General features: G+C 39.4%; 1 protein-coding gene across 12 annotated transcripts in view; it reads right to left on the bottom strand.

Annotated features, from left to right (window-relative positions):
• vav2 (vav 2 guanine nucleotide exchange factor) overlaps positions 1 to 25,563 on the bottom strand; it is a 256,224-nt gene that overhangs the window by 59,023 nt on the left and 171,638 nt on the right. For all 12 annotated transcript variants that reach the window (XM_051938884.1, XM_051938886.1, XM_051938891.1 and 9 more), the window contains exons 3-4: positions 23,161 to 23,219; positions 6,940 to 7,008 (exon numbers count right to left, since the gene is read on the bottom strand). In XM_051938884.1, coding sequence (XP_051794844.1) covers positions 6,940 to 7,008; positions 23,161 to 23,219 — 128 coding nt within the window. The remainder of the gene's footprint in view (positions 1 to 6,939; positions 7,009 to 23,160; positions 23,220 to 25,563) is intronic.

The raw sequence follows: 25,563 nt of genomic DNA, 5'->3' as shown, positions 1-25,563 counted from the left end.
TTAAACGGAACTGAAGGTCACATCTTTACCATCCAAATGATCCTCAACAACATACATGACCTCATCGTCACTGAAAATGGTGACCAGGCAAGTACGACTTCAATCTGGGAAACAGAAGTCAAAAGGTGCAGGCTGGATGAAGCTCTCCTCTCCTTTTTGCTTTGATTGCTTTAAATATATGAGTTTTTGTGGACAGTGAAATATGGCTGTATAGCATACAGTTATGCTCCAAAAATTGAATTATTCCCCTCGTTTCTTTTTGAAGTGAGAAATTCCAAGAAATATCATGGGGATACCAATATACTAACTCTTGGGGGCATGAACCATATCTATACAAAATTTCATGGCAATCTTGTGTGTAGATATTAAGGCATCTGACACACTGGCCAACTAATTGACATCACCACCCTTTGGCTCTTTTGCTAACGAGGTGACACCAACATTTTGATAACCTTGAAGTAACTTTGCTGCACTCTGTACTAACAATATTGAACTATAAGCCAGTCAGGAAGTACCGCTGTTGAAAAAGTGAAATATAAAGGCACTCTAGACACAGAAAGACCTTTTTTCATTCCTCAAAGGACACTGTAGCAGTAAGTACTCCCTGGTGTATGGGATTATGTAACACCATCCGCAGGGAAAAAAACAAAACAAAACAGGAGTCTCTTTTTTTTTAATTTCACATACCACAGAACTCTTTGTGCAACACATGTAGAACACAAAGACAGCACTGCATATGAGTCAGTGGTAACATGTGGCTGCTTCTTTGGGCTTATGAGAGATTTAACTGACCTTCAAGGAGATAATATTTAGACACACAGCTGAATGCAGAGAATCAGTCTGCTTGCGTGCATTTTAGGTATATTATTGTCTTTATGTGTATGCTTGCACATTGTAGGGCTATGTGTATCCTGGACAGGTGTGCAACATGTTGTTCTTTATGCATAATCATTCATTTTTTACGTCACTGTGAGCATTGTTATACCAAAAACTGTTTATAGTAAAACATTATTGCAAATATGCATTTTATAAGACATTATAAAATGTCTTTTTACTCAGGCTTTAAAAACTGCTGTGATTACACCACTTTTAAAAAAGAGCAGCCTCGACAAGTTACAAATGAATAGCTACAGACCAATCTCTAATCTCCCATTTTTAAGTAAGATCATTGAAAAAGCAGTTTTTCAACAGCTAAACAATTACCTAATAAAAAATAACAGCTTCAATGTTTTTCAGTCAGGTTTTCGACAGCACCACAGCACTGAGATGGCTCTCATCAAGGTAATTAATGACGCTTACACACAGACAGCGGCAGGATGTCGGTCCTAGTCCTGCTGGATCTGAGTGCTGCGTTTGACACAGTCGACCACAATATACTACTTAACCGACTGGAGAACTGGGTGGGACTATCCAGCACAGTACTCAACTGGTTCAAATCTTACCTAAAGAATAGGAATTACTTTGTGTCTATAGGTAACTTCACGTCTGAGCAGACAGTAATTACATGTGGAGTTCCCCAAGGTTCCATTCTGGGGCCTCTTCTGTTTAACATCTACATGCTCCCACTGGCTCAGATTATTGAAAACAATAATGTAAGTTACCATAGCTATGCAGATGACACGCAGATCTACATTACAATGTCCCCAGGAGACCATGGCCCTATACAGGTGCTGGGAAAATGTATTGAACAGATAAATGAGTGGCTGTGTCAAAACTTTCTTCAGTTAAATAAAGACAAAACTGAGGTAATGGTTTTTGGAGCCAAGGAAGAGCGATTAAAGGTGAGCCTAGAGCTTCAGTCTTTACAGTTAAAAACTGCAGACCAGGCCAGAAATCTGGGTGTGATGATGGACTCAGAACTCAGCTTTGGAAAACACATTAAAGCAGTTACAAAGTCAGCTTACTATCACTTAAAAAATATCTCAAGAATTAAAGGGCTGATGTCTCAGCAGGACCTGGAAAAGCTAGTCCATGCATTTATTTTCAGTCGGCTTGATTACTGTAACAGTATCTTTCCAGGTCTACCTAAAAAAACACTCAAACAACTGCAGCAGATTCAAAACTCTGCTGCTCGAGTCCTCACTAAAACCAAGAAAAGAGATCATATCACGCCAGTTTTAAAGTCCTTACACTGGCTTCCTGTCACTCAGAGGGTAGATTTTAAAGTCCTGCTGCTGGTCTACAAAGCTTTAAATGGTCTAGGACCAAAATACATCAGGGACCTCCTGACTCAGTATGAACCACCCAGACCACTCAGGTCATCTGGATCAGATCTTCTAGTAGTTCCTCGAGTAAAAACCAAACACGGAGAAGCTACATTCAGCTTCTATGCCCCATATATATGGAACAAACTCCCAGAAAACTGTAGATCAGCTGAAACTCTCAGCACATTTAAATCTATTCTTAAGACATACCTGTTCTCAGCTGCTTTTGATTAAAGTATTTTAAATTATTTTAAACCTTATTTTATGACAGTTACTTTTAACAGTTATTTTAACTCTTATTTTATGACAGTTATTTTAAACAGCCCTTGTTTTCTGACTCTTGTTTTTGATCTTTTTACTGTTCTGTTTTTCTTTTAATAATTGCCCTTGTTTTTTCTGACTTCTGTTTTTGATCTTTTTACTGTTCTGGCTTTTTTTTTGATGATTTCATAAATGTTTTCTTTTGTTTTTCTTTTAATAATCATCATCCTCTGTTCTTAATGTCTTTGCAAAGCACTTTGAATCGCCTCGTTGTTGAAATGTGCTATATAAATAAATTTGCCTTGCCTTGCCTATTAATGAAATAATACAAATCTGTGTGTTTCTACTGTTTATCTCAATGTATAAAACAGACTGTCCCTACTGGGTCCTTGTGGTAATAAAATTTAATCAAAAAAATATAGGGCATGCTAATGGAAATATGCAGTTTATGAAATATTAATGAAATAATATTAATCTATGCGTTTCTACTGTCTATCTCAATTTATAAAACAGATTATCCCTAGTGGGTCCATGTGGTAATAAAGTTTAATCTAAAAAATACAGGACTTAATGCTTCGTGCTAAAAAAATACCTCAGCTGAGCCCCATCAATTTTCAAGTTATTGACTTTTCATGTCATCCTGCCCAAGGGATTAATGGAGCAAAATAAACTGCAGAAGAGTGACACAAAGGGCTTGTGACAGTGCATGCTTGGGAATGGAAATCCATGTGTGCCTTTTTGCAGAGGAAAAAGTCCCTTGGCGACTGTGCCCGATCCATCCCCATTTCATGCTTTGTCAACTCCAGGATGGAGTCATTCCAGATGGGGAAAACTCTCAGTTAGGCGACACGAAGACTCGACATCAGAAAGCCAGAGGGAGGGCGAACAGACCCGGTTTAGCACATTAACCTGTGAGACCTCAATTAGGTAAGGGTGTGGACTCTACCTGACACTTCTGGAAACAGATATGGTGCAGCAGAATGCAAACCAAGGCATGATTCACAAATATATACCTGTCCTGGAATCTCCATGCCAACAATTTACAGCAATCACTTCCAGATGAGACCATACAGACAGCTTAAAGCCTCAATCTACCTCATTTTACATGAGTTCTTCTGACACAGCATTGTAAATGACATATATGCGTTTTCTCATATACTTGCTGCATCCAGAACAGCCATGCCACCTATAAAAGATATGACAAAATATCTCATGAATCATTAGAGCACATAGGTGAATGCTGAACCTCCAGAGATCTCCGACTTCCCACCAGGTTCAGTCTTTTGGCTGCTCCAGAGTACAATAACAGGAAAATCGATCTTTTCTCCGAACATCTGGTCTGCCAGCATAATCTTGTTTTCTTCACCTCAAGTTAAAATCCATTTCTAAACACTTCCCCATATAGCAGTTAGCAGCCTCTGCCTCCACACCACTGAACTTAATGATGCCATTTTATTGATTTTTATTGTTTGCTATAATATTGCCGCTTTATTTTTTTCTCTTTTGGTGACAATATTGCCGTTTTATTTCTAACATGCTGTTGTTTTTATGACACCATATGTCCTGCCGTTGCATTATTTTCTCCTCCGGGATGCTGTCGAATGAAATGGTTTAACAAACATAGAAAATAAAGTTATTACTGGGACAAGATTATCATTGTGCTCTTTCTCACTGCTGCAGCACACGTCGTAGATCATCATGTGCATCAATATTTCAGGCTAATTAATAAGTCTTTGAGAGCAGGGTTATTGCTAGCGTGGCCTGTGCGCTACGTGTGTCCGACTCTATTAAGTGCAGAACCTGCTGATGAATCAATTATGCGTCTGTCCATCGGTGGAATGAAATGCATAGAAGTTTGTTGTTAAAGGTCAAGAGTAGCCATGCTGCAGAGCGGCATGATTAATTTAATAAGAGCAAGCCCTTAGCACTTACAGGTTACACAAAGAGCACAGTGTTACAACACCATTGACCGCTGTAGAAAAACAAAACTGATGAAGTCAAGTCTTCTGCTGCCATGGTTACAGGGCTCAGAACCCATGGGTGGAGACAGGACAGTATGGAGGTGAAAGGTTGGAGGCAGATTAAAGGCACACCATCACCTGCAACAATAGTGAGACAAGCATCAGAACCCTGCTTTTGTGTTTGCTTGCTTTGCTGGGCGAACTCAGTGACACTTGTTGCTATGGATACATGTGCTCACTATAGGCACTGGATCTTTCAGCAGTAATTTAAATAAGCAGCATTGTGTGCTAAACAGATTTAGAGGAGGGAAGATAACGAGGAACATTGTTTAAGTCATTTTAGGGCCACGTCAGTGAACGCAAGCACCAGCATGACTTTTTTTTTTAATGATACAGAAGAGAGACCTGCCTGTTCTGTGAATTACATGACATTAGTCCCAAAGCTTTTCAAATTTGACATCTTATAAGGTTGTCTCATACAATTTTTTTTGCCATATTCAGAAGATAATCATTGTGTGCATTTCTTTTTAAAAATGCTTTATAAGACATTGCTTTTGCAAAGTGGTACCATTTAAAGTATGCCATATTATCTATTAGCACTTAGTTTCTGTGATATGCCCATGGGTGTACAGATAACTAGCATCATTCTAATAGTGAGGAAAAATACAAATATGCTGATTCTTAGTTAAGTTTTGGAGTCATCAAAAAAAAAACAACAAACGTTTTTTAAAGTGGTGACTGATGATAAAAAATATGAGTGCAGAATGTGAGCACTATTATATCACGGTTCTCTCCAGTGGAGCCAGTTGGGCTCAGGATGCAGAAATCCTTTTTATTTTTAAATAAGACTTACAACTTTGGATAAAGCTTATAGTTAAGGTAGCTCAGGTGACCATGAATCAGCACTTAGTTATGCTGCTATAAGCCTTTGCTGCTCTCTTTCCTTTACCCTCACCCTAACTGGGCGAGGCAGATGGCCACCCTCCCTGAACCTGGTTCTGCCGGAGGTTTTTCCTTAAAAAGAGAGTTTTAATTTTCAGTGTCACCAGACCTCACTCAAAGGAAGTCATTTGGATTTTTTGGGTTTTTCTGTGGTAGAATATCGCTGGGTATCTTACTTTGAGAACTGTCCTGAAAAACAAGAGCTGACTGCAATTTCTGATGCAATTTGGGTCAAACTAGCTGCTGTATTTGTAGAAAACCTGCATTCCTCTGTGTCCTCCTCCTCAACAACTCCTGCACTAGGCCCCAAGGCTACATAACAAAAAATAGACATCAGCCTATCAGTCTGGTCTTTTCTGTCTGGGAACATATTTTGAAGCCTGTTTTTGTGCAATATTGAGCATATTAGGGAAAGGCCCGTGTTCCAAGTGTTTCAGGGCTGCATATTTGAACTCTAATCCAGCATTAGCCTGCTTGGCTAGCACTCCTGTCCTCTAGCAAGAGCACATTTCTCATCCTCTAAAGAGCATCCCAATCATGCATTCAGCGAGCACATATCTATAGCTCGCACGCTCTCCTTTCTATATCCCCTCCCTCCTATCTCTCTGTGATGAATGACACCCATCTCAGAGCGGTTAACTAATTATTCTCCATTAATCTGAGTCGAGTGGCTGCTGTCAACGCCGGAGCCGCCGCCAACTCTGAAAGCCTACGACTCTCTTTCACATGCTTCAAAACCCACCTAACGTTCTCCAAACCAGGTGACCGGGCAGCCAGGTGAGCAGGGAGACAGCCAAGCCTGAAGCCAGAGCGGTGCTGGTGTCACCATGGCAACAGGCAGCATGACAGAGAGCTTCATACTTACGTAATTAAGCAGTTAGAGGAAATTGGAAGAAGTGGCAATCATGGTTCACTTAGAAACATCACAAGATATGCCATGTATATATAGAAACACAGAGTATAGAACTGTCACACATCCAGATGCTTTTTGTATTTATCCAGGAGACATCTCTATATGTTTTGACTATAAATTCCCATTTAAAATCACATATGAAATATCAATAATGCACAAAGTACAAACGCTCTGTAATGGCATCACATATACTTTTGTAGATGCAGCATAACCACCAGCTGTTCAGCATTTTAGCCTCGCATAAAAGCTTTTTCAGAGCCTCTTCCCGCTACAACGGAACCTTGTTTACTGTGTAATACAAAGAACTCTTCCTGTTAGGGAAGAAAAACAACAGCTTTTCAATCTTCTGTCACATAAAATCTGCGCATCTGAGTGCAATTGTATTAATCACGTTGACGAACTTCTGCTTCCACAGTCACGTATTGAGGATTCAGCTCCCCTTTGAGCATGACAGGCTGATTCCCTGGAGGTAAACAGTTATATTTTAAGGTTTAGACCTACAAGCTTAAGATTAGTTTGGGTATTTAGAGGTTACGGTTGGGTGAGATATGTGACTTTTATGATTAAAGTGAGAGGAAGTCACCAGAGATATAATGCAATGTCCACGAAAGTGACAAAAACTGTTTGTGTGGGTGTTTGTGGTGGAACGTATACTTACTCTGCCAACTCCTCCAGGCTCCGGTACACATCATCCTCGTTCAGAGCGGTGTCCTCTGATGGGAAGGGCCTGGTGCACACACAAACCAAACACAAACGCAGAGTGAGAGATTGCACAGAAAACGCTTTATCACTACCCACACCGCAGTGTCCCAGGTAAGAAAAATAACCAGTTGGCAACTGCGTTTTCTATCTGTCAGACTGTCACTCTTCCCTCCATCACTTCAGCAGCAGCACAACAGCAGGATCTACTCAACAGAGGACCCTATCAGTCACAAACAACATTGTCAAAACACATCAACGCACTGCGACTGACAGATTTAAAAAAAAAAAAGGAAAAAATACGAAAAGAAAAACTGTCGTCTTCCCAACTTTCTCAGGAATTCAGGAAGGGAAATGGCCTTTTTTCAGGTGGACAGGCAAGTGTCTAATAAATCCTCTCAGGGCATCTGGCCAGTTTTCAAGGACCCTCAGGGACAATGTGGAACAATATAAAAAAACAGAAAAGCTTAGCACTACAATTTTTCTTCTACAGAAAGTGACCTTACACTAAACAAATATTCCACTCGTGAGGAAAACGAAAATAGCACTTCATGTCAGCTTATCGTGCTGTAATCTGAATGATTCACACTGATCATCATCTCAGATTTCTCATTCCTGCCCACGCGGTGACAACAAAAAACACTCCCAGGGAGTGGCGGAGCATAGAAACGTATGACTAATCAATTAGCTCATTAAATAGGGTGGATATATTGCTAATCTTTTTAAAGATATCGGATTTCTCCAGACATCATCGTGAAGTGCAAGGACTAGGTCGCAAATGGCCAAACGTGTAAACGATTTTTTTTCTCCTCCTTTTTCACGAGAGCTGATTGTGATTGCAACAAATTACAGCCTATTAGCTTAATGCCCATGCACAATTGAAACCCATTAAAATCAGCGAGGTCATGATCAGTGTTAATCATCGCCGACACTAACGTTATGGAAATGGAAATGCCATGTATTATTAGAATTAACTCTGAGTGCCTCTAATAAACAGATAATCTAAAGTCTCTTAATGCATCACTATCATGGTGTTTTTTTCAGTTAAAGAAAGTCCTTATGAACCTGTTAGCTTGGATTCACTACATTGTCGCTACCTTCCTCTCCTCAAACACACAAAGCAGCAGCTTCTGTTATGTTTAACATCCCTGTAAGACTGACCTTGACTCCTCCTGTTCTAACGCAAGTACTAAACACATGTTCACTAGAAACACGCACATCAGAGCCAGAGGACATACACGCAAAGGAGTATTACCACTATTCAAACCAGGGATGGAGAACAGAGCGAGGGAGTGTGGGAGGTTCATGGGAACAGCTCAGAGCAAAATGCGACGATGTGTTCGCTTACATTAGAGTTACAGAGCAATTGGAGGCCAGTAAATTGAAATAAACTTCAGTCTTTAGACCAAAGAAGCCGATTTATGACATATTTTGAGGCATCATAGTTTGAGATAAAATGACATTAGCATTTTAATGCAATTTTAGCAACCTTAAAGGAGCATCTCCATAAAAAAACGAAGGAGTTTCTGTATGTGAGTGTGTCTGTGCTTCACTTTTCTGAACAATCGTTCATGCAATCTATTTCCCATTTTGAAGGCGTATTGATGGAGACCCAAAGGAGTGCAGTGGTAAATTTGATGATGTTTGGATGAGAGGTTCTTTAGAAATATGGGAAGAGAAACACCAGTTGGTGACTAGGGCTGGGGTGACTTACAAACATAAGGTACATTACTGATTTGGACAATAGAATGTTGCAAAAATGGTTACACCCATTTAAAGCACATTCCCCCAGATAATCTCTATTAAGTTGTGGCAGCCTGCACAAGTCTGCACAGTGACAGCTAGAAGATCCCCGGTTCACATAGCGGCCTGAGCCTGGGATCTCTCTGCACGCAGTTTGCATGTTCTCCCTGTGCATGCGTGGGTATTCTCCGAGTACTCCGGCTTCCTCCCACAGTCCAAAAACACGCTTAAGTTAATTTGTAATTCTAAATTTTCCGTAGTTGTGAGTGTGCCTCTATGTGTAGCCCTGTGACTGCTGACTTGTTTCGGTTGTCATTTGTCTTTGCCTTAAGTCAACTGGGATAGGCTCCAGCCCCCCCATGACCCTAATGAGGTTTAAGCGTTGTATAGATAACAGATGGATGGAAGTTTGCACTAGTGAGTTTACACTGCCACTGCAATGGATCCTTAGTGTGTAACTTTGTCATTTCGGTTTCTAATTGCAAGTAGACTTATTAACACCTAATGTGAAGTTGTTTTGGATGCCATCTTCCTGCTTTCCAACTATCTATGCTCTGCGGTGTTGTAAACAGGCATATTTTTAACAAGCATGCTTATCACAACAATCATTCAGCTGATCTACAAAGGTGTAAAAAACGGTGGTGAGACCAGCAGTAGAGAGACAGCGGCACTGAGGAAAAGACAGGAGGCTGAGCTGAAGGTAGCAGAGATTAAAATGTTAAGGTTCTCTTAAGGGACCAGGATGGACAGGATCAGGAATGAGTACATCAGAGGGACTGCACATGTTAGATGTTTTGGAGATAAAGCTACAGAGGTCAGACTGAGATGGCTGGGACATGTGCAGAGGAGGGATAGTGAATATATCGGTCGAAGGATGCTGACTTTTGAACTGCCAGTCTGGAGGCCCAAAGGAAGACCAAAGAGGAAGTTTAAGGATGTAGGGAAAAAGGACATGAAGTTAGCTGGTATGCGAAGAGGACAGAGAGGATAGGGTTAGATGGAAGCAGATGACTCGTGTGGATAAAAGAAGAAGAATTCAGGCGATCTACATCAAACTTGGTGAGTGTATTGTTGGAGACGCAAGGTGGTGCAGTGTTGAGCACGAAGTTGTTTAGATGAGCGGTCCTCATATTTAAGTTCAAAGTGATTTTCCCCTACGCTGGTACAGTATTTTACTTTCATACTGGATACAACAACTTGTCTTTATCACTTTCACTTGAGTTCGTGTGCAGAAACACGCTACGAAAAGCAGCATTTTGTCATTGCACAAGGTTTACACCTAGTTCACGATTGGACAAGTCACAGCTGCACACACTGAGATGGGTCACATGAAGCAAGAGATGCACGCAAGTCATAATCGGGTCATGGGCACTGCAATATGAAACTTTCTGAGCTAAATCTAGCAGAAATAAACACAACACACCTGTGTAGACCTGGACCTAAAAAGCTTATGTTTAACTACTGTTACTATTATGCGATGCAAGTAGTTGTAATTTGTATACTAGGGCATTTAATCCTCAAACACACCTGATTTTAAACCAAATTATATATTTTTTAAGAACAACCACAATTGATATGGAGTTGACACTAAAACAGGTTAGGATAGAATATGTTTTGAATGTTGCATAGTTTCACTGAAATATATTAGACTTAAACCACCATGAAAACACAGAATGTCTCCCCTGGTGGAGGCTGCAGGTGGCAGGGACTTATGGTGTCCATGCGAGACCGGCTTTACCATCTAAAAACACTTAATGCTTCATGTTTGCCACTTAAAAACTGAAGAAATCACTCCCAGGGCCAAAACAATAATACTGTATGGATAAAAAACATTAGACAAAGCTTGAAATAAACCATCTACCTCTCTCTCCTCTTCTTGTCACTTTTCTCTAGACTCTCTTTCCCTGACCAGTAATACTAGTCCAAGTCAGAAACTAGAAGTTTTAATCTCAGCATGGTGCACTGGTTTTGCTGTGGCTAACCTGCTGGACCTCCAGGTTTTACGTGCTTTATTTCTTTATTGTGTATGAAGGCAATATGATTCCTTTATCCTTGTTTATTCTTATTGATATGCATAAATGCGTCAATTTGTGAGTGTATCATAATGGTGTTAACAGGTCACAGTCCTGAGTTCATAATAAGATGGTTAAATTCAAATTAAAACTTTATGCTACTGAATTTAATCCAAAATAAGTCAGTAAAAGCAATCGATAACTATCTATACTGACTGGAACGAAACATAAAAAAGATGTCGATGCTGCTCTGGTACATGGTTACCACATAAATTAAAGAAATTGAGGTATAAAGCAATGACAGGAGCAAAAAACATCATTCAGCATCTGTTCACCAGAAAAACTCCACCATCCAAACCAGTTACAAACCAGTGGGAATCCTCAGTATGCCTGGAATGCATAATAATCCAATTTATTCAACCAGCCACACTACCTACTGCGTTAAAGCGGGAGACACCACATGCAGGGGTTCTATTGTAACAAATTCCTACGATTTAAATAAGCTGACACATGCAAGAAATGAAGAGAGGATTTTCCTCTTGATCATCTGTTTCTATTCAAACTCTGTGTTTTTTTTAATAGAATGAGATTAAACAGGGACAAATATTGGATGTTAGATTTACCATTGGTTAAGAATCTTCACTCTAGCAGGCTTAGACATAAGAAGTAAAAACAGCTAAATTGAAACCAGCTAATTTGCGTTTTATAAATAGTGTATTTCCCCATGAACAGCAGCAGCACATATGTATTGATATATATTTGAAATAGTAGTATATTATTGTATATAGCAATATATATGTCTTGTCTTTATTTGAAGCATTTTGTGGCATGCTTTGGACAATAACTCCCCTTCCTCAGTGCAAAGGATTATTTTCCTACAACTGGATACAAATGCTGTTTCCTAAAAAATGGAATGTATACAGCAATAATTCTATTTACTGTTATATTATGGTAAGGAACAGCATTTAACATTGTATTTTGGTGAAAGAAGGCAGATTGTGGGCGTGGATGTGTAATCAATACTGCAATTGTAATAAAGACTCTTAAGATAGATTGTGTCAACAATGTCTCCAACTATTTTTTGTAAAATTTGGAGACATCTTTTTTTAATTTCTAATGCACTGCACTTGAATAGAAAAAGATGTGGTTAATTTTCTCATTGGTTTTGCTCGGTTATTCGCACACTCTCAACCTTGCACCAAAATCCTTCAGAGGGTCTTCTTTTGATTAAGGTAGTGAATAAAGTTATGCTGGCAGCTTATTATGCTTGTGTATGTGCATTAGTCTCGGATGAGTCATGCGGTTTTTCTGCTTTGAATTTAAAATAACACAAACCATGATGCCAATATCTCAGTCACGGACTTGAAACCCTGATTCTGAAGTGTCTCGATGTGGCTGTGCAGCTGGAAAGACAGTCAAACAGAACCGATATGGTCTTTTTCTTCCTTTGTTTTCTATATTTATATATATATTACCGTCAATATAAAGTAAGCCTCACATGTTCTGAGGAATATATGGAGGAAGGCTGAGGATGAACTTAAAAGAATAGATGTCGCCATGTGGGACAGTTAAAGAAATATAACAGGAAAGGGGGAACAAAGAGAAACGAATGAATGCCTGTGTGTGTGATGTAGCTGTCTAGACTGGAACTGAACCGGGAGCCGATATGGACGGTTCAGTGTCAGAGACGAGACCTCCAACGCTCTCATAAAAGCGCTCTCGTCTCCGTTAGCTCTCGGCTTTGAAATCCTTTGACTGTGTTTAATCCCAAGATATGATCAAATGACTGAGACACTTTGCTGTGTTCCACATCTTCCGAAAGAGCCGACTGAAGTGGCCTCTCGGTGGGAAAAGGCCAAATGCCACACAGTTAACTGACGGCTATTGTGTGAGCGTCAAAAAGAGGCATTAGTTTGTTTCATCTCTTTAGCTGTGCAGGTTGTGTGTGTGTGAGGGTGTACGTGTGACACCAGCAGTAAGCCTTAGCATAATTAAAGCAGTGGTCGGCCATCAGGTTAATGAGTGCTCAGCTGGTTTGTCAAAGGTCAGGATGCACACACATGAATGCAAACTCCCTCGATCCATTTAGTCTGCAAACTTTTCCATGTTCGAGTGATGTAACGGCATTAAAAGCAGCATTTCCAAAAGCTAATTACAAGTCCTCCGAACACAAGAAGTGCCTCATCTGATTTATGCTGCCCTCCCGCTTGCTGTTATGAAGCGCAGGAGGTGTTTCCTCCAGAGCGCCATAACACACCCACATCCGACGACCCCCTCCAATGAAATGTGCATTATATTATAAGTTATTAATGGAGTCCCGCAGGGCAAAATTTAATTACATAGTAGTTTGTGGAGATGCACGCATGCATCTATCACCTCCGTGTTGTTTTGCGGAGCCAAGCACTGTCCAATGCTGCCGTTTTCATTTCTCATAATGGTGCAACTAGGTGTAATTGAACTATGTTCATAATTTCATCAGAACACCTCTGATGAGCCGTCTCCTGGCGATACAGCGCTGCTCTATTATCTTTTCCCTGCAAAGCGTCGTGCTGTTCGGCGCTGTGCTCCTGGTGAGAGGAAGTTGCGGTACAAAGTAATCAGGTGTCTATTCACACAATCCAAAAGTGTATTTTTTTTTCTTTGTTTGCACATCTGATTATTTCCCAGCACTGATGTTAACCGCACTGCCTCCTGATTTAGCACACATAAGTGCTGTTTGTCGAATACAACCGATTCTTTTAGAATGCCTGAGATAAATTCTGCTTTCTTTTTTCGTTTACTTTGGTCTTCAGATAGCTCAGATAACCTCAACTATGCTGTTCATGTACATTTGCAGATACATTTACACACTGTAGGCTACATCATGACATATTTGAAAGCTCTGTGAAAAGAGAAAGGCAGAATAATTTGGTCAGAACATCTGTTTGCGATAAAAAAAATTGCCTGTCTTTCTATATTTTTGTCTTTTTTAAAGCTTCCTTCTTCCTTTGTGATTCACCCATTTACCTCTCTACATCTTATCTGAACTATATCATGTTTTATAGGTTTATCTTTTTTGTGTAACCCTTTCATTTACAGGCTAAGTTTTCTTGAAAAAAATTGGCTGTATTGCATAACAATTAATTAAATTAATTCCTATTAACTGCAGGAATAACCCACAAATTATTGTCTACATATAAAAGGTAGATTTGTGTGTACGTGCACACTTAAAATGTAATTTATATAGGCAAAAAAATATAGCAAAAATAAAATAAAGACACTATTTTTGTAGGGGAAATGAGACCAAATATGTCTGTCAAAGAAATCGCTTTTTTTAAAAATAATTCCTGCCAAATTAAAGAGTACATACGCTTCAAACTCATAAAGGAATATTGGCAGATTTGGATCTAAAAAAGTTTTTTTTTTTTTGGTTCTTCTGTATAGGGACATATAGGTTTCGACGTTGGCACAAGGGATGCATGTCTCTATTTCTTTGGTGTTTCTCTGTTTTGTTGTTTGATATGTTAACTGTAATCCTCAGGGCACAAAACCCACAATTTTTATACACCACAATGCCCTCATCTTGTCTCACGCATCTCTTTACAATTCACTTCCTGCATACTGTACTGCTACTTCTTAATTAATTGCATTATTATAATACACTTCAGTCTATTTACAATCGCGTCTAATTTCTACCACGCTCTTCTGGTGTAAAGGGGATTGTTGCCACACGTGTGCTGTACAAAGCCGCAGTGAGCTGCTCCCATTGATCACCTATTGTCAAACAGCACAACAACAGCGCAGTCATTATGTGTGAAAGCAGCTCCAGCGGTCAGCATTGGAAGCAGTTTCGTGTCCCAGGACACGGCTGCCTTTCTGCAGGGGTCAATAAATCGCTGCAGCTCCAGCAAGCTAGTGCACTTTGCCACTTATTGTGCCGGGCCTGTTCATAAAACTTCCTGCTTTAAACGTGGCATGTGGCTTTCATGGAGAATGTGTGAGTGCACAAGTAATGTATGAGTAAGAGCCTGTTTTTTTGTTGTTGTTGGTTTTTAAATCTTTGCATGTGTGAGTTTTATTCGCTTTATTTAGCTTACGTGTGAAATTAGCATACGCGATGCATTAAAACGGCATGAGTGAAGAATGGGGAGCTGACGTGCGAAGTGATAACTGCATACTAATGGGTGTGATGTTCAGAGGCGTGAGGAGTTCAGAGCTACATGGCGAGCAGAAAGAGGAGGGGAAAGTGAAAACAGAGATTGTCAACATTCAGACCTTTTGCCCTGCTGCTGCACACTGCAGCCTCGTCACGTGGTTTGTCCAAAAGTTGCAAATGATATCTCCAAAATCACCTGCAAAGCTGCAAAATGCTAAGATTTATATTTCATAATTTGATTTAGTACAAAGAAAAATACCTTTTAAGTAACAACGGGGTGCTGGTAAATTATAGAAAGACTTCAAGTAGCGATAAAATGATAAGATTATAAATCAGTGTGTTCAGCTATGCGTCGATTATAGCTATAGTGTTTGGTTTCTTCTTAGGGATTTTTTTTTTCTTTTTTTTGCTTTTATGTTGTTTGATGTGTTGCTGTTAGTTTTTACTTTTGAAAAAGCTTTCAAATAAATAAATAAGTGAATGAATAAATAAAGGACAACAACAATATTATTGTTATTACTATTATCATTATTATTATAAGACAATGCTGATTATTTCAATATCAATCAGAAATTAAAAGAGATGCAAATTCAACATTTGAAGTTCCAAATAGTTCTCTTCTATTTAGACGTTATTCACTTTTAACTAAACTGACTCTTTTTCAAACAGAATGCAGCAACTTCAGGTTTGTGCCATTTATATTCCTTAGTAATAAATCACATATAAGGCATCTAAACACTGCTCAACAATTCACTGATTTCTAATCAAGATCAAATTTAAAACAATCCAATTAACAGATTACAAAGGCTACAATTCAGGATATACAAAGTGTGGCTAATAAATGAAGCAAATGCTATAATTCAAGCTTATTTAGCTCAAGATTGAAACTTTTCGGGGTTGTTTGTGTTTGTCCACTGATGAATGTAGACTATGAGCTCCAGTCAAGCTTAGTCTTGTAATTTAGCAGCAACACCTTCTGCCTATTCTACAGCACATCTGACACAGAGTTTAAACTGTCGTGTGAATGGTTTAGCAAACTCCTTGTGTGAAAGCCACATTTTGGATAATATCTCATGCTTTAAATCTACCACATGGTGAATACTGAACATACATCATATATGGCCACATAAAATGGTAGGATCATTATTTAAATCACTCAGTAACCTTTCCCATTGGTTGCTCTCTGTCCTGATGCTGAGCTGAGGTCTGCACTCTCTGACCCTGATCCCTCTGAGGCCATATAACACTGGAACAGCAGGGATCAGCGGTGAAGTAGGACACGAACACGAGCGGGTTGAAGGTTACCAGGAGGTCAGCTGGGGACAGTAAAGATAAGCAGGAGGAGAGGAAGATGGCACTGTTGGCGGTGGGATAAGAGAGTAAGATGGCGGAGGATGATGCGTGTTTATGCAGCAGATAAGCTGCAAGAAACACAAGGTCAACGTCACAGGACAAACAAAGAGATGAGGCCTTGAAGACAGAAGGATTTAAAGGTCAAGTTATGCTTTTGGTGCACAGGTTCTGTGAATTTCTGCAAGTACATCAGACTAAATCGGAAGAAAAATCAAACAAACACAAGAATTTGAGAATCAGTGGATTCAGAGTCATCCGTAGCATCATGTTCTGTACATTGGATATATGTTTATGGCCTCGGTGCATCTCTGATTGTGCAACAAAGTTATGTACGTGCCAAAGTAGAGCTTTGAATGCCCACACTGTGACATAAACTATCAAGGCCTGATTACAGCCAACAGACGGGATCAATAAGCTTCAACAGAACATTGATGTTCCTGCCTGCGGCAATGCTATAGAAAGATTCAATGCAGTGACGAACTTTCTGGTCGTGTTAAAGCCTGATGTGGCACCTGAATCGGGATCGTGGGGCATCGAAACCTCCACACTGAGGAGCTAAAGCAGGAAAAAAATATCCTTTTCAAATCCATTGTCACTATGTTCTCCTCATTTAGCTTCTTAAAGAGTTCTTTCACTTGTATAAAAATGAGGTTCAAATATAGCCAAAAACCAACTACGTACATGATTGAATTTGCCTCTTTTTGGGAAGAAAATGACAGAAAATTAAGCTTTTTTTTATTACCAGAGAGCTGACTCTTTTTTGCTGATTTTTTGGGAGGAAATAATATTGACTGTTACGTCCCCAAGAACTACGGGATGAGAGAAGTAACAAATATACAGCAAAACCAGGTCAAGAGTCAGCGGAACTGATCGTGTAGCAGACAAATTATTTATTTTACAAAAAGGGAAACAAAATTCAATACAAGGCTAGCTTATCTACACAAAGCTGCTCCAAAGTCAAAGCACTGCCCTTTGATTCTAGCACAATGTGAGACACCAACACGGCACACTAGCCATTGATCTGGAGCACTGGCCAAGGTGATCAGCTTGGCCTGGCTTTTCGCCGTCTCTGATTATGAGACCGCTGCAGGTGTACCTGGCCACACCCACCAGGCATAACCTGAGAAATAAAATAAAAACGAGGGGAGAGAACAGGAACAAAAACATAACCGACCCCACCTGCACACAAACACACCAAGGAACGTAGCATTGACGTAGGCTAAGTTTTGGGAAAGCTCAGGGTTTCCTCTTTCTATTGAACCACCTCTTTCATTGCAAACTCAGAAAAGGCACCAGATTTAAGCAAGGACCTTGTAGGTTTGCCGATTCATAGCGCACTTTATGAATCACCTGGATGCCACCAGTTCCACGTTCCATATTTGCTATATTTGATTCATAGAAAATTAACAAAAAAGGTGCCAAAAATGAAGTTTAGCATTTTTTTGTTATCATTATTTCCAGAGAGCTGACTTTTTGATTGTTTCTTTTGGAGGAATTAATACTGATGTACCTTTGGGAGAAGCCCAGCTGCTTCCTCTCACTATTGAACCACCTTTTTCATTACAAACGCAGAAAAAGACACCGGATTTCAGCAAGGACCTTGTAGGTTTGCTGATTCATAGTGCACTTTATGAAACACCTGGAGGCCGCCAGTGCCATGTTCCATATTTGTTATATTTGATTCATATCCGGGGAAGAAAATGTCAAAATACTTTTTGCTGAATTTCTTGAAAGAACTTTTAAATGGAATGTCGAGCACCATTCTGCTATATGGTGGTTTTTCATGCTATCTTGTCTGGTGGTTTTAGAGCTGATTTAAAGAATTTGCTGGACAACTTTAACTCATTCCATTGGTTGGAACCATTTTAAAGCATGGATCTTACACTTGCTTATGAATACGAGCAGAAGAGTATTTTATTGTGTTATAACCATTGTGATATGAGCAGTATTAAGTAGACTTTCTTCAGAGATCTTTGTTATTGTTTATAATCCAGTTTTTGTTTGAAGACATGAAAATAAATCCGCCTAGACCTGTTACTAAGAATACTAAATATATTTATTATCTTGATTTGTAGACCGAACTTCCACTAAACATTTAGGGGAAAAGGGGGACTGTCTGTCCAAAAAAATGTCGCACACTTTCCACATTTTGCTGGACTGCCTTTTAGCGCTGAGAACGACACACATTTGCTGTGGCATCATTTTGATGAGCTTCTGCAATATCACAGCATTTATTTCTGCCCACAGATGCATTCATTTCCGATCAAGAGCTAATATTAATGATGACAGAGTCAGACCGTTGTCCCATATCTTCTCCAATACATCCCATAGATTCTCAGTGGAGCTGAGGCCTGGACTCTGTGGAGGCCAATCCATGTGTGAAAATGACGTCTCATGCTCCCTGAATCACTCATTCACAATGTGAGCCCCATGAATCCTGGCATCGTCATCTTGGAATAGTCCCATGACATCAGGGAAGAAAAGCTCCACTGATGTAAAGACTTGGTCATTCAGTATATTCAGGTAGTCAGCTGACCTCATTCTTTGGGAACATAATGTTGCTGAACCTGACTAACCCCAGATCACAACCTTAACCTCCACAAGCTTGTAAACACTAGCCATGATGAGTGCATCACTTCATTCGCCTCTCTTCTTACCCTGATGCGTCCATTACTTTGGAACAGAGTAAATCTGGACTCATCAGATGACATGACCTTCTTTCACTGCTCCAGAGTCCAATCTTTATATCTTCAATTCCAATATATTGGAATTAAAGGTAAACCCACCTAAACCTGTTACTAAATACACAAAATGTATGCGTTATCTTGCATTTGTAGACAGAATTTCCATTAATTGTTGGGAGAAAAAAGCAATGTCAGGATTTTCTCTGACATTTTGAAAGGGTATTAAATTCACATTTAGTGTTAAACCCCAATTATCTTGCTAATAAAAACACTAAATACATATATTTTCTTACATAAATAGACAGGACTTCCCTTAAATGTTGGACGAAAGGGTAATGTCACAACTTCAAAGTTTTACATATTGGAATTTAAGGTCAACTCATTTAAACCGGCTACTAAAAATACAAAATACAGAACTTCCATTAATTGTTTATAAAAAGGGCAATGCCAATATTTTAAAGTATTTTTTTTACATATTTGGATTGTATTTATATTTATTTTAGATCCTAAATATAGAAGTTACTCTCATAAAAGGAAAAAAGAACACAAATTGTTGGCTTCATTTTTTTATATTTCAAGTGGTTTGACTTTGAAGCTGTTATTTTGTTTTCATGCTACTGCAAAACACTTGTCAACCTTCTTTTAAAAGGTGGTTTACGTGACCGAGTAAGTGTGTAAGTAGCCCTGGAGGGCAGCGGCATTCTGCCCATACAGTACGCAACTTTCATGCATGGTATGTTTTATGTTTGCAAGAGTTATGGCTGTTGTCAGGCATGTACACAGATGACAGGAGCTCTGAAGCGAGACAGAAGAAGCCTGACAGGTCCTCGGACCTCTGAATGCAGCTGATCTTGCCTTAAGCACTGTTATGGAGAACCTGACGAAGAGACCCTTTACAAAGGCCAACTGGGGTCAGTGAACATCCATGTCGAGATAAGTGCTCGATGTTCGTGCTGCATCACACAGTTCGTGGCCTTTGAGCTGCACTTGTCAAATGCCTTTCTGCACGTCTGTAGGCAAAGCAGCACAAAGCTCCATTAGATGCTAACACGAATACGGCAGTGATAGCCAGTCAACATCGCTGAGAATCAACACCTAATTTTGCAGCTCGATATTTTATATTCCCAACAGCTCTCCCATGTAACAGTCACTCCAGCTCAGACTGATTAAATAATAACTTCCCGAAACAAACACTGGAGTACACAAGCTAAGAGAGTCGGACATTCTTTTAGGTAAGCAGAACAGACAAAGGTAGACTCTATACATGTCGTATGTTGAGAATAGTCTATATTAACAACTCTTATAGTCTAGTTTTTGGAGTAAATAAGGAGACACACAACAGGGAGACAAGGCAATGATCATTTTGCTGTGAAATTAACCCCATAAACTGTTCTTACTAATCATCCATTCATTATCTGTACACTGCTTAATGTACATTAGGGTCGTGATGGGGCTGGAGTTTATCCCAGCTTACTAAGGGTAAAGGCAGTAAAAAAAAATATAATAAAAATCTCTGGACTACTTGGTGCAACCATGAAGCAGTTTGCTGCGACCAACAGGCACATGGCAAAATAATCAGGGACTTGACAGCTGAACTTTGTCTAGTAGAGCAGATAGGAGACAGATAAAGTTATTTAGCATGCTAATAAATCAGATAAGTCAGAATGTAAGCAGGAAGATATCTATAATAAGTAGAGGCTGAAGTTTTCCAGCATTAGTAGCGCCTGGGTAAACTTAGCAAAACATTTTACATATTTATTCAAGGTTTTTATTATTTTTTTAAAAAACATTAAATTGTTGTAGGGATTTAAGTTTACCTTTTCTTTATTATTTGATGATTTTTAGAAGGATCGATTTTCTATAATTTACATTTAAATATGCACATTAGGTATTTTATATATCTCTACAAATAGACTAATTTGCATTCTTTTTCATAACAGAAATCAGAAAATTGAATAAGGTCACAAAATTTTGGTTTGATTTAGTTGATATGTCAGTGATTTTTACAGATGAGATTTTATATATATGATAAGGAGTCTTTGCACTAGTTACCTGTCTCTTTTACAACTGATTTTAAAATTCTTTATTAGTTTATAAACCTCGTAATGGTCTTGATCCTGCATATTTATCAGATATAATCTCCTGAACTCTCTGGAACCCTCAGGTCTTCTGGCGTTTTCATTGAACCCGATGTACTTTGTGTTGCATTTCATGAAAAATATGAAAAGTGCTTTAATTTATACAAGTCTAATTGATTGATCGCCATTCATGTCTTTATAAATTTAGAAATAGCAAAAAAAAAAAAAAAGTATTTTCACCTTGTTTCTTGGCATTAAATGCTAGAATAATGAACGTTTATAGACTGATGTATTGACAAACCCTAACCGACAAACCCCTTTGTGGTGTGTCGTAGTGCTACAACCGGGGCGATTTTAGCTCGAAATATGAAGAAAAAAATGACCTTTAAAGGTATCAATTTTAAGATTCCACATATTATTATTGTAAACCATTATATACAGATTATAAAAGCACCTAACAGGTACTCCCATGAAAGTTCCTAAAGTGATTGCTTGTGTTTTATGTTTAAAGATGCTAATAAATCTAAATTAGGCACTAAATTGCATTAACGTCCCACACACAAATGGTAAGAGGAGCGTAAACACCTAAATGTGTGTTCTGGATGTTTTCTTCCACGTTACTTTTACATAACATATCTCAAAATTGGTCAGTACATGAAAAAAAGGCCTGTACTGTCTCACTGTGTGACTGATTAGTTAGAACCAATTATCAGAATAACAGAGCGCCACTTTGGCCAAGATAATCACATTATGTAATTCCCGTAATGACACGTTGCCTCAGGATTCCATTCGGCATATTAATAACTCCAGCTAATGTTTCCTTGTTCAAGCCAAGAGCCAAATGTGACCTTACTTCATAAAGTCAGCGTTTATTGATCTAAATCAGGCAGGTTCTGTTTTCACTGGTCGCCCTACAAAGCAGGGGACGAGGTCACCGTTTCCCCTCGTGACTGAAGGGAATTCATTCAGTTGTTTTGCTCAAGGACACTTCAGCAGTCAGGTGGTTGAAAATGGTGGACAATAACTGCAACAAAAGGCTTGTGAGAGTTCGATTGTGCAAAAAACAAAAAAAACACCTGCTACTTTTGTCCCCCAGCGTGAGCTCCTGAACTCTAAATATACCATCATTCAGTGGACAATTTCATGTTGTCCATGAAAACTCACACTTTTATTCATGTGGTAGCATAATTGCACATGGGTTTTCTAATCATCAGTTAGCCTTTGAACACGATTTGCTAACAGAATGAAATACTAGAACACAGGAGTGATGGTTGCTGGAAATGTTCTTCTGTAGCCCTATGGAGATATTCCATTAAAAGTCATCCGTATCCAGCTAGAATAGTCATTTACCATATTAACAATGTCTAGACTATATTTCTGATTCATTTAATGTTATCATCATTGAAAGAAACTGATTTTCTTTCAAATAACAGGACATTTCTAAGCGATTCCAAACTTTTGAGCGGTAGCGTAAATGCTCGCTCTTAAAATATTATCCTGAGATGAAAGCAACCGAGGGATCTGAGAGCCCCACGTGTGATTTACACCGAGGTTAAACGAGCATCGATCGTGACACCTCACAGCCAAACCGGTCAGGCTGCGAATTAGCCAGTAGTCAGCGGGTTGTGTTGTCTTTATTAACGGCGAGGGACCTGCTTCCTCTCTCTTTCTGTCACTCCTCCCTCTTTCTTCCTTCATTTCCTGGCATGGCTCCTAATGGGTGTGCTCTATCAGCTCATTACTCAGACGGATAAAATGGCTTTTTATGTGGCACCGGTGAAGCCGTTCGTCCGGGCTGCTAGCAGATTCAAGCAAATGAGAGAGAAAAGCCAGGGGAGCCCACTTTCGGGGCCATGACAGAGAAGTGTGAAGGATTTGAAATAACACATACGATGAGGTGTTCTGACTCAGAATGACGCGGCGCTGTTTGAGTGACAGTTGGAAATGTGTTGTTGGATTATTTCATCATCCTGCCAGAAGATAGAGGCTAAAAGCAGCGGCTAATTGCCGAAGATGCAAATTGACTTTTAAACGAGCAGCAGATGTTAATAGCCGCATCCATTTTAATACGGGGTCTATAAGAAACGCAGGGGAACATGCATCCAAATGGTTTCCTTTGAGGCGGATATTGTGAATCCAAGTCGTAAATGAGAGAGTTACAAATGGCATGCGTACCTGATGCCTTTGATTTGTGCGATGCTGTGTTGGGAGATCCTCGACAGAGCGGAGATCACCTGAAATAAAGAAATATACAGTCAAGAAACGATCATTTCTAATGTTTTTAAAGAGCATTATATTTGCAAGAGGAGGATCGTTAATAAAATAATGAAAAAAGATTAAAAAACAGTGAGAAATTCGACAAAAAGATAAGTCAGAAGCAACAATCAGCTATAAAAGTAAAGAAAAAAAACAAGCTGCCAGTGGATTAACTCAACTTTAACAGTCACTGATAGAAACTAAACACACTTGCTTTTGATGTACTTTCACTTTATCGCTGATTGTTGCTGTTATTTATTCCATTTCCCACTGCTTTTTAAAATATTAGTTGTACTTTTATTGTACATTCTTTCTTACATTTCAGAGGCAAACATTGCACTTTCTTCTCCACTGCACACATTCACACACTCATCCCCTCCACATTTAGTCACTTTAAAGATCATGATTATGCGTAATGGATCATAGAACAAGCTTTAAAACAGAGACTAAACCAGCAGCTTCCAACCTTCTTCTCCTTTCTCACCGAAATCAGTTGGAGTCACATTCTAGACATTCTATGAGCCGCTAACAGCTTCACTAAAAAGAGATTGTTCCTCTCAAAACCCCTCATGCGGTTTCATTTCAACAAATGTACAAATCATCCAATACCTCAGATTAAGGAAAAACAGTCCAATAAACAGATTTCTATATCTGTTTTTTTCTTTTTTCCCCTCCATTAATTGGATTTATCTCATATGCGTGGACATAAACTACATATATAAAGTAGATAAAACTGGCTCTTCATAATCTACTGATGCCATGTATAATAATAACAGTCAAATGGACCCAATTTTGCTGCTAATACTTAGTCATGAACAAAAGTTTGCATACATCTACAAAGACCATGTATATCCCAGCAGTAGTGACTTTCCAATGACTATTTTTTCAGTGGAGCAGTTAGCGACTCATAGAATATCTGGAATGTGACTCCAACTGCTTTCTGTTTGGTTTTTCATGCATGACTTTTATTTAAAATGCAGTATTTCTACACTGCTGTATTGATATCTTGAGTCAAGGTTTTCAATGCCTCTTCCAACACTGATAAGGAAGTTATACCACTCTTTATCTAACCTAAGAGAAAAGATGCTCACTGCAGCTCAACATCCACAGTTCTCGGCTGATTATCTAACACATGTGTTTCTTAGCAACCCTCTCAGGCGTATGCAGCTCCACACAGGACTGTGTGTAAACATAATGCAGGCCATCATGCATAATAGTGACATCCAAAGACATGCAGTGCACAGTCATGCATGGTTGACTTGGATCACACACACACATGCACATCCCTGTTTTTGTCTTCCATTGTTTTGTGCACCTCCATTATTTCTGACTTGCTTTTAAGCACAAAAAGGTGAGAAGTGTGCACCTATTTAAGCTGATTAAGGAGTCACGACCAAGTGGGCTTATAGCTGAGGACAACAGATGGCGTGCTCGGTGACTCTACAGAGGCTACTTTGGGAAAACGAGGGAAACCGCCACCCCAAAATTAGGCAGACACACACACAACAAAACCAGAAAGCCTGTCTCCTGCGCCTCATTACCCACTCCTGGGTGTATTTCAGGTTGCAACACCGTGGCAGCGCCAGATGTCTCCTCGACAGGGAGGAGAAAATTGTTATCTCAACCCCTCTTCCCCGGCAGGTGTGTCATCGGCGGCCTCTCATCAGAGTCCCTCTTCGACAAAACACACAATGCAGCACCTCGGCGCCGGCGCTGTTTAACATTCAAGATGAGCCGGCGCTAATGGCTGTTATGAAGAGAGGACCGGCCACTTTAGGGATGACAGGGTACTCATGGTGAAGCGTTGTTGACCAAAAAACCTTTCGCTCTCTCCATTCAAGGTGTTGAACATAATCAGTGGTGGAGAGGAGAGGGATTACGTTTACATTAATTCACATCTATGCAGGAAAACGTAGACAGGGATAAGGGAAAAGATAAGGGGTTGCATATCAGTGCTGTTAAAGACCCATGCAATGGGCAGTCGTGTTCACGTTTAATGGTTCCAATATGGGACCAGTTCATTGCACACCTACTTAACAAATGAAGGGTCTGGAAGCAGAGTGTGGTTCAGTGACAATTCCAAGTTTTTTCAGACAGGATTTCTCTGTCCTTGATGTTAAGGGGAAAAAAAGGCAACGTTATTTTGATCTCTTTTAACCTGAAATTGCATTGCAGGCTTTGATGGCTGATCTAATTATAAATGAAGGGTTAGCAAGCAGAGTGGTCAAAACCACTTTCTGTAGATGTTGAGAACAATGGGTTCAAAGTTTTGTGTTTTCAAGAATGGTCTAACACTCGAAGCGTCACCGTAACACTATATTT

The sequence above is a fragment of the Acanthochromis polyacanthus genome, chromosome 18 (genome assembly GCF_021347895.1).
Source record: "Acanthochromis polyacanthus isolate Apoly-LR-REF ecotype Palm Island chromosome 18, KAUST_Apoly_ChrSc, whole genome shotgun sequence".
NCBI lineage: Eukaryota > Metazoa > Chordata > Actinopteri > Pomacentridae > Acanthochromis > Acanthochromis polyacanthus.
This window is presented reverse-complemented; position numbering and strand designations above follow the sequence as displayed.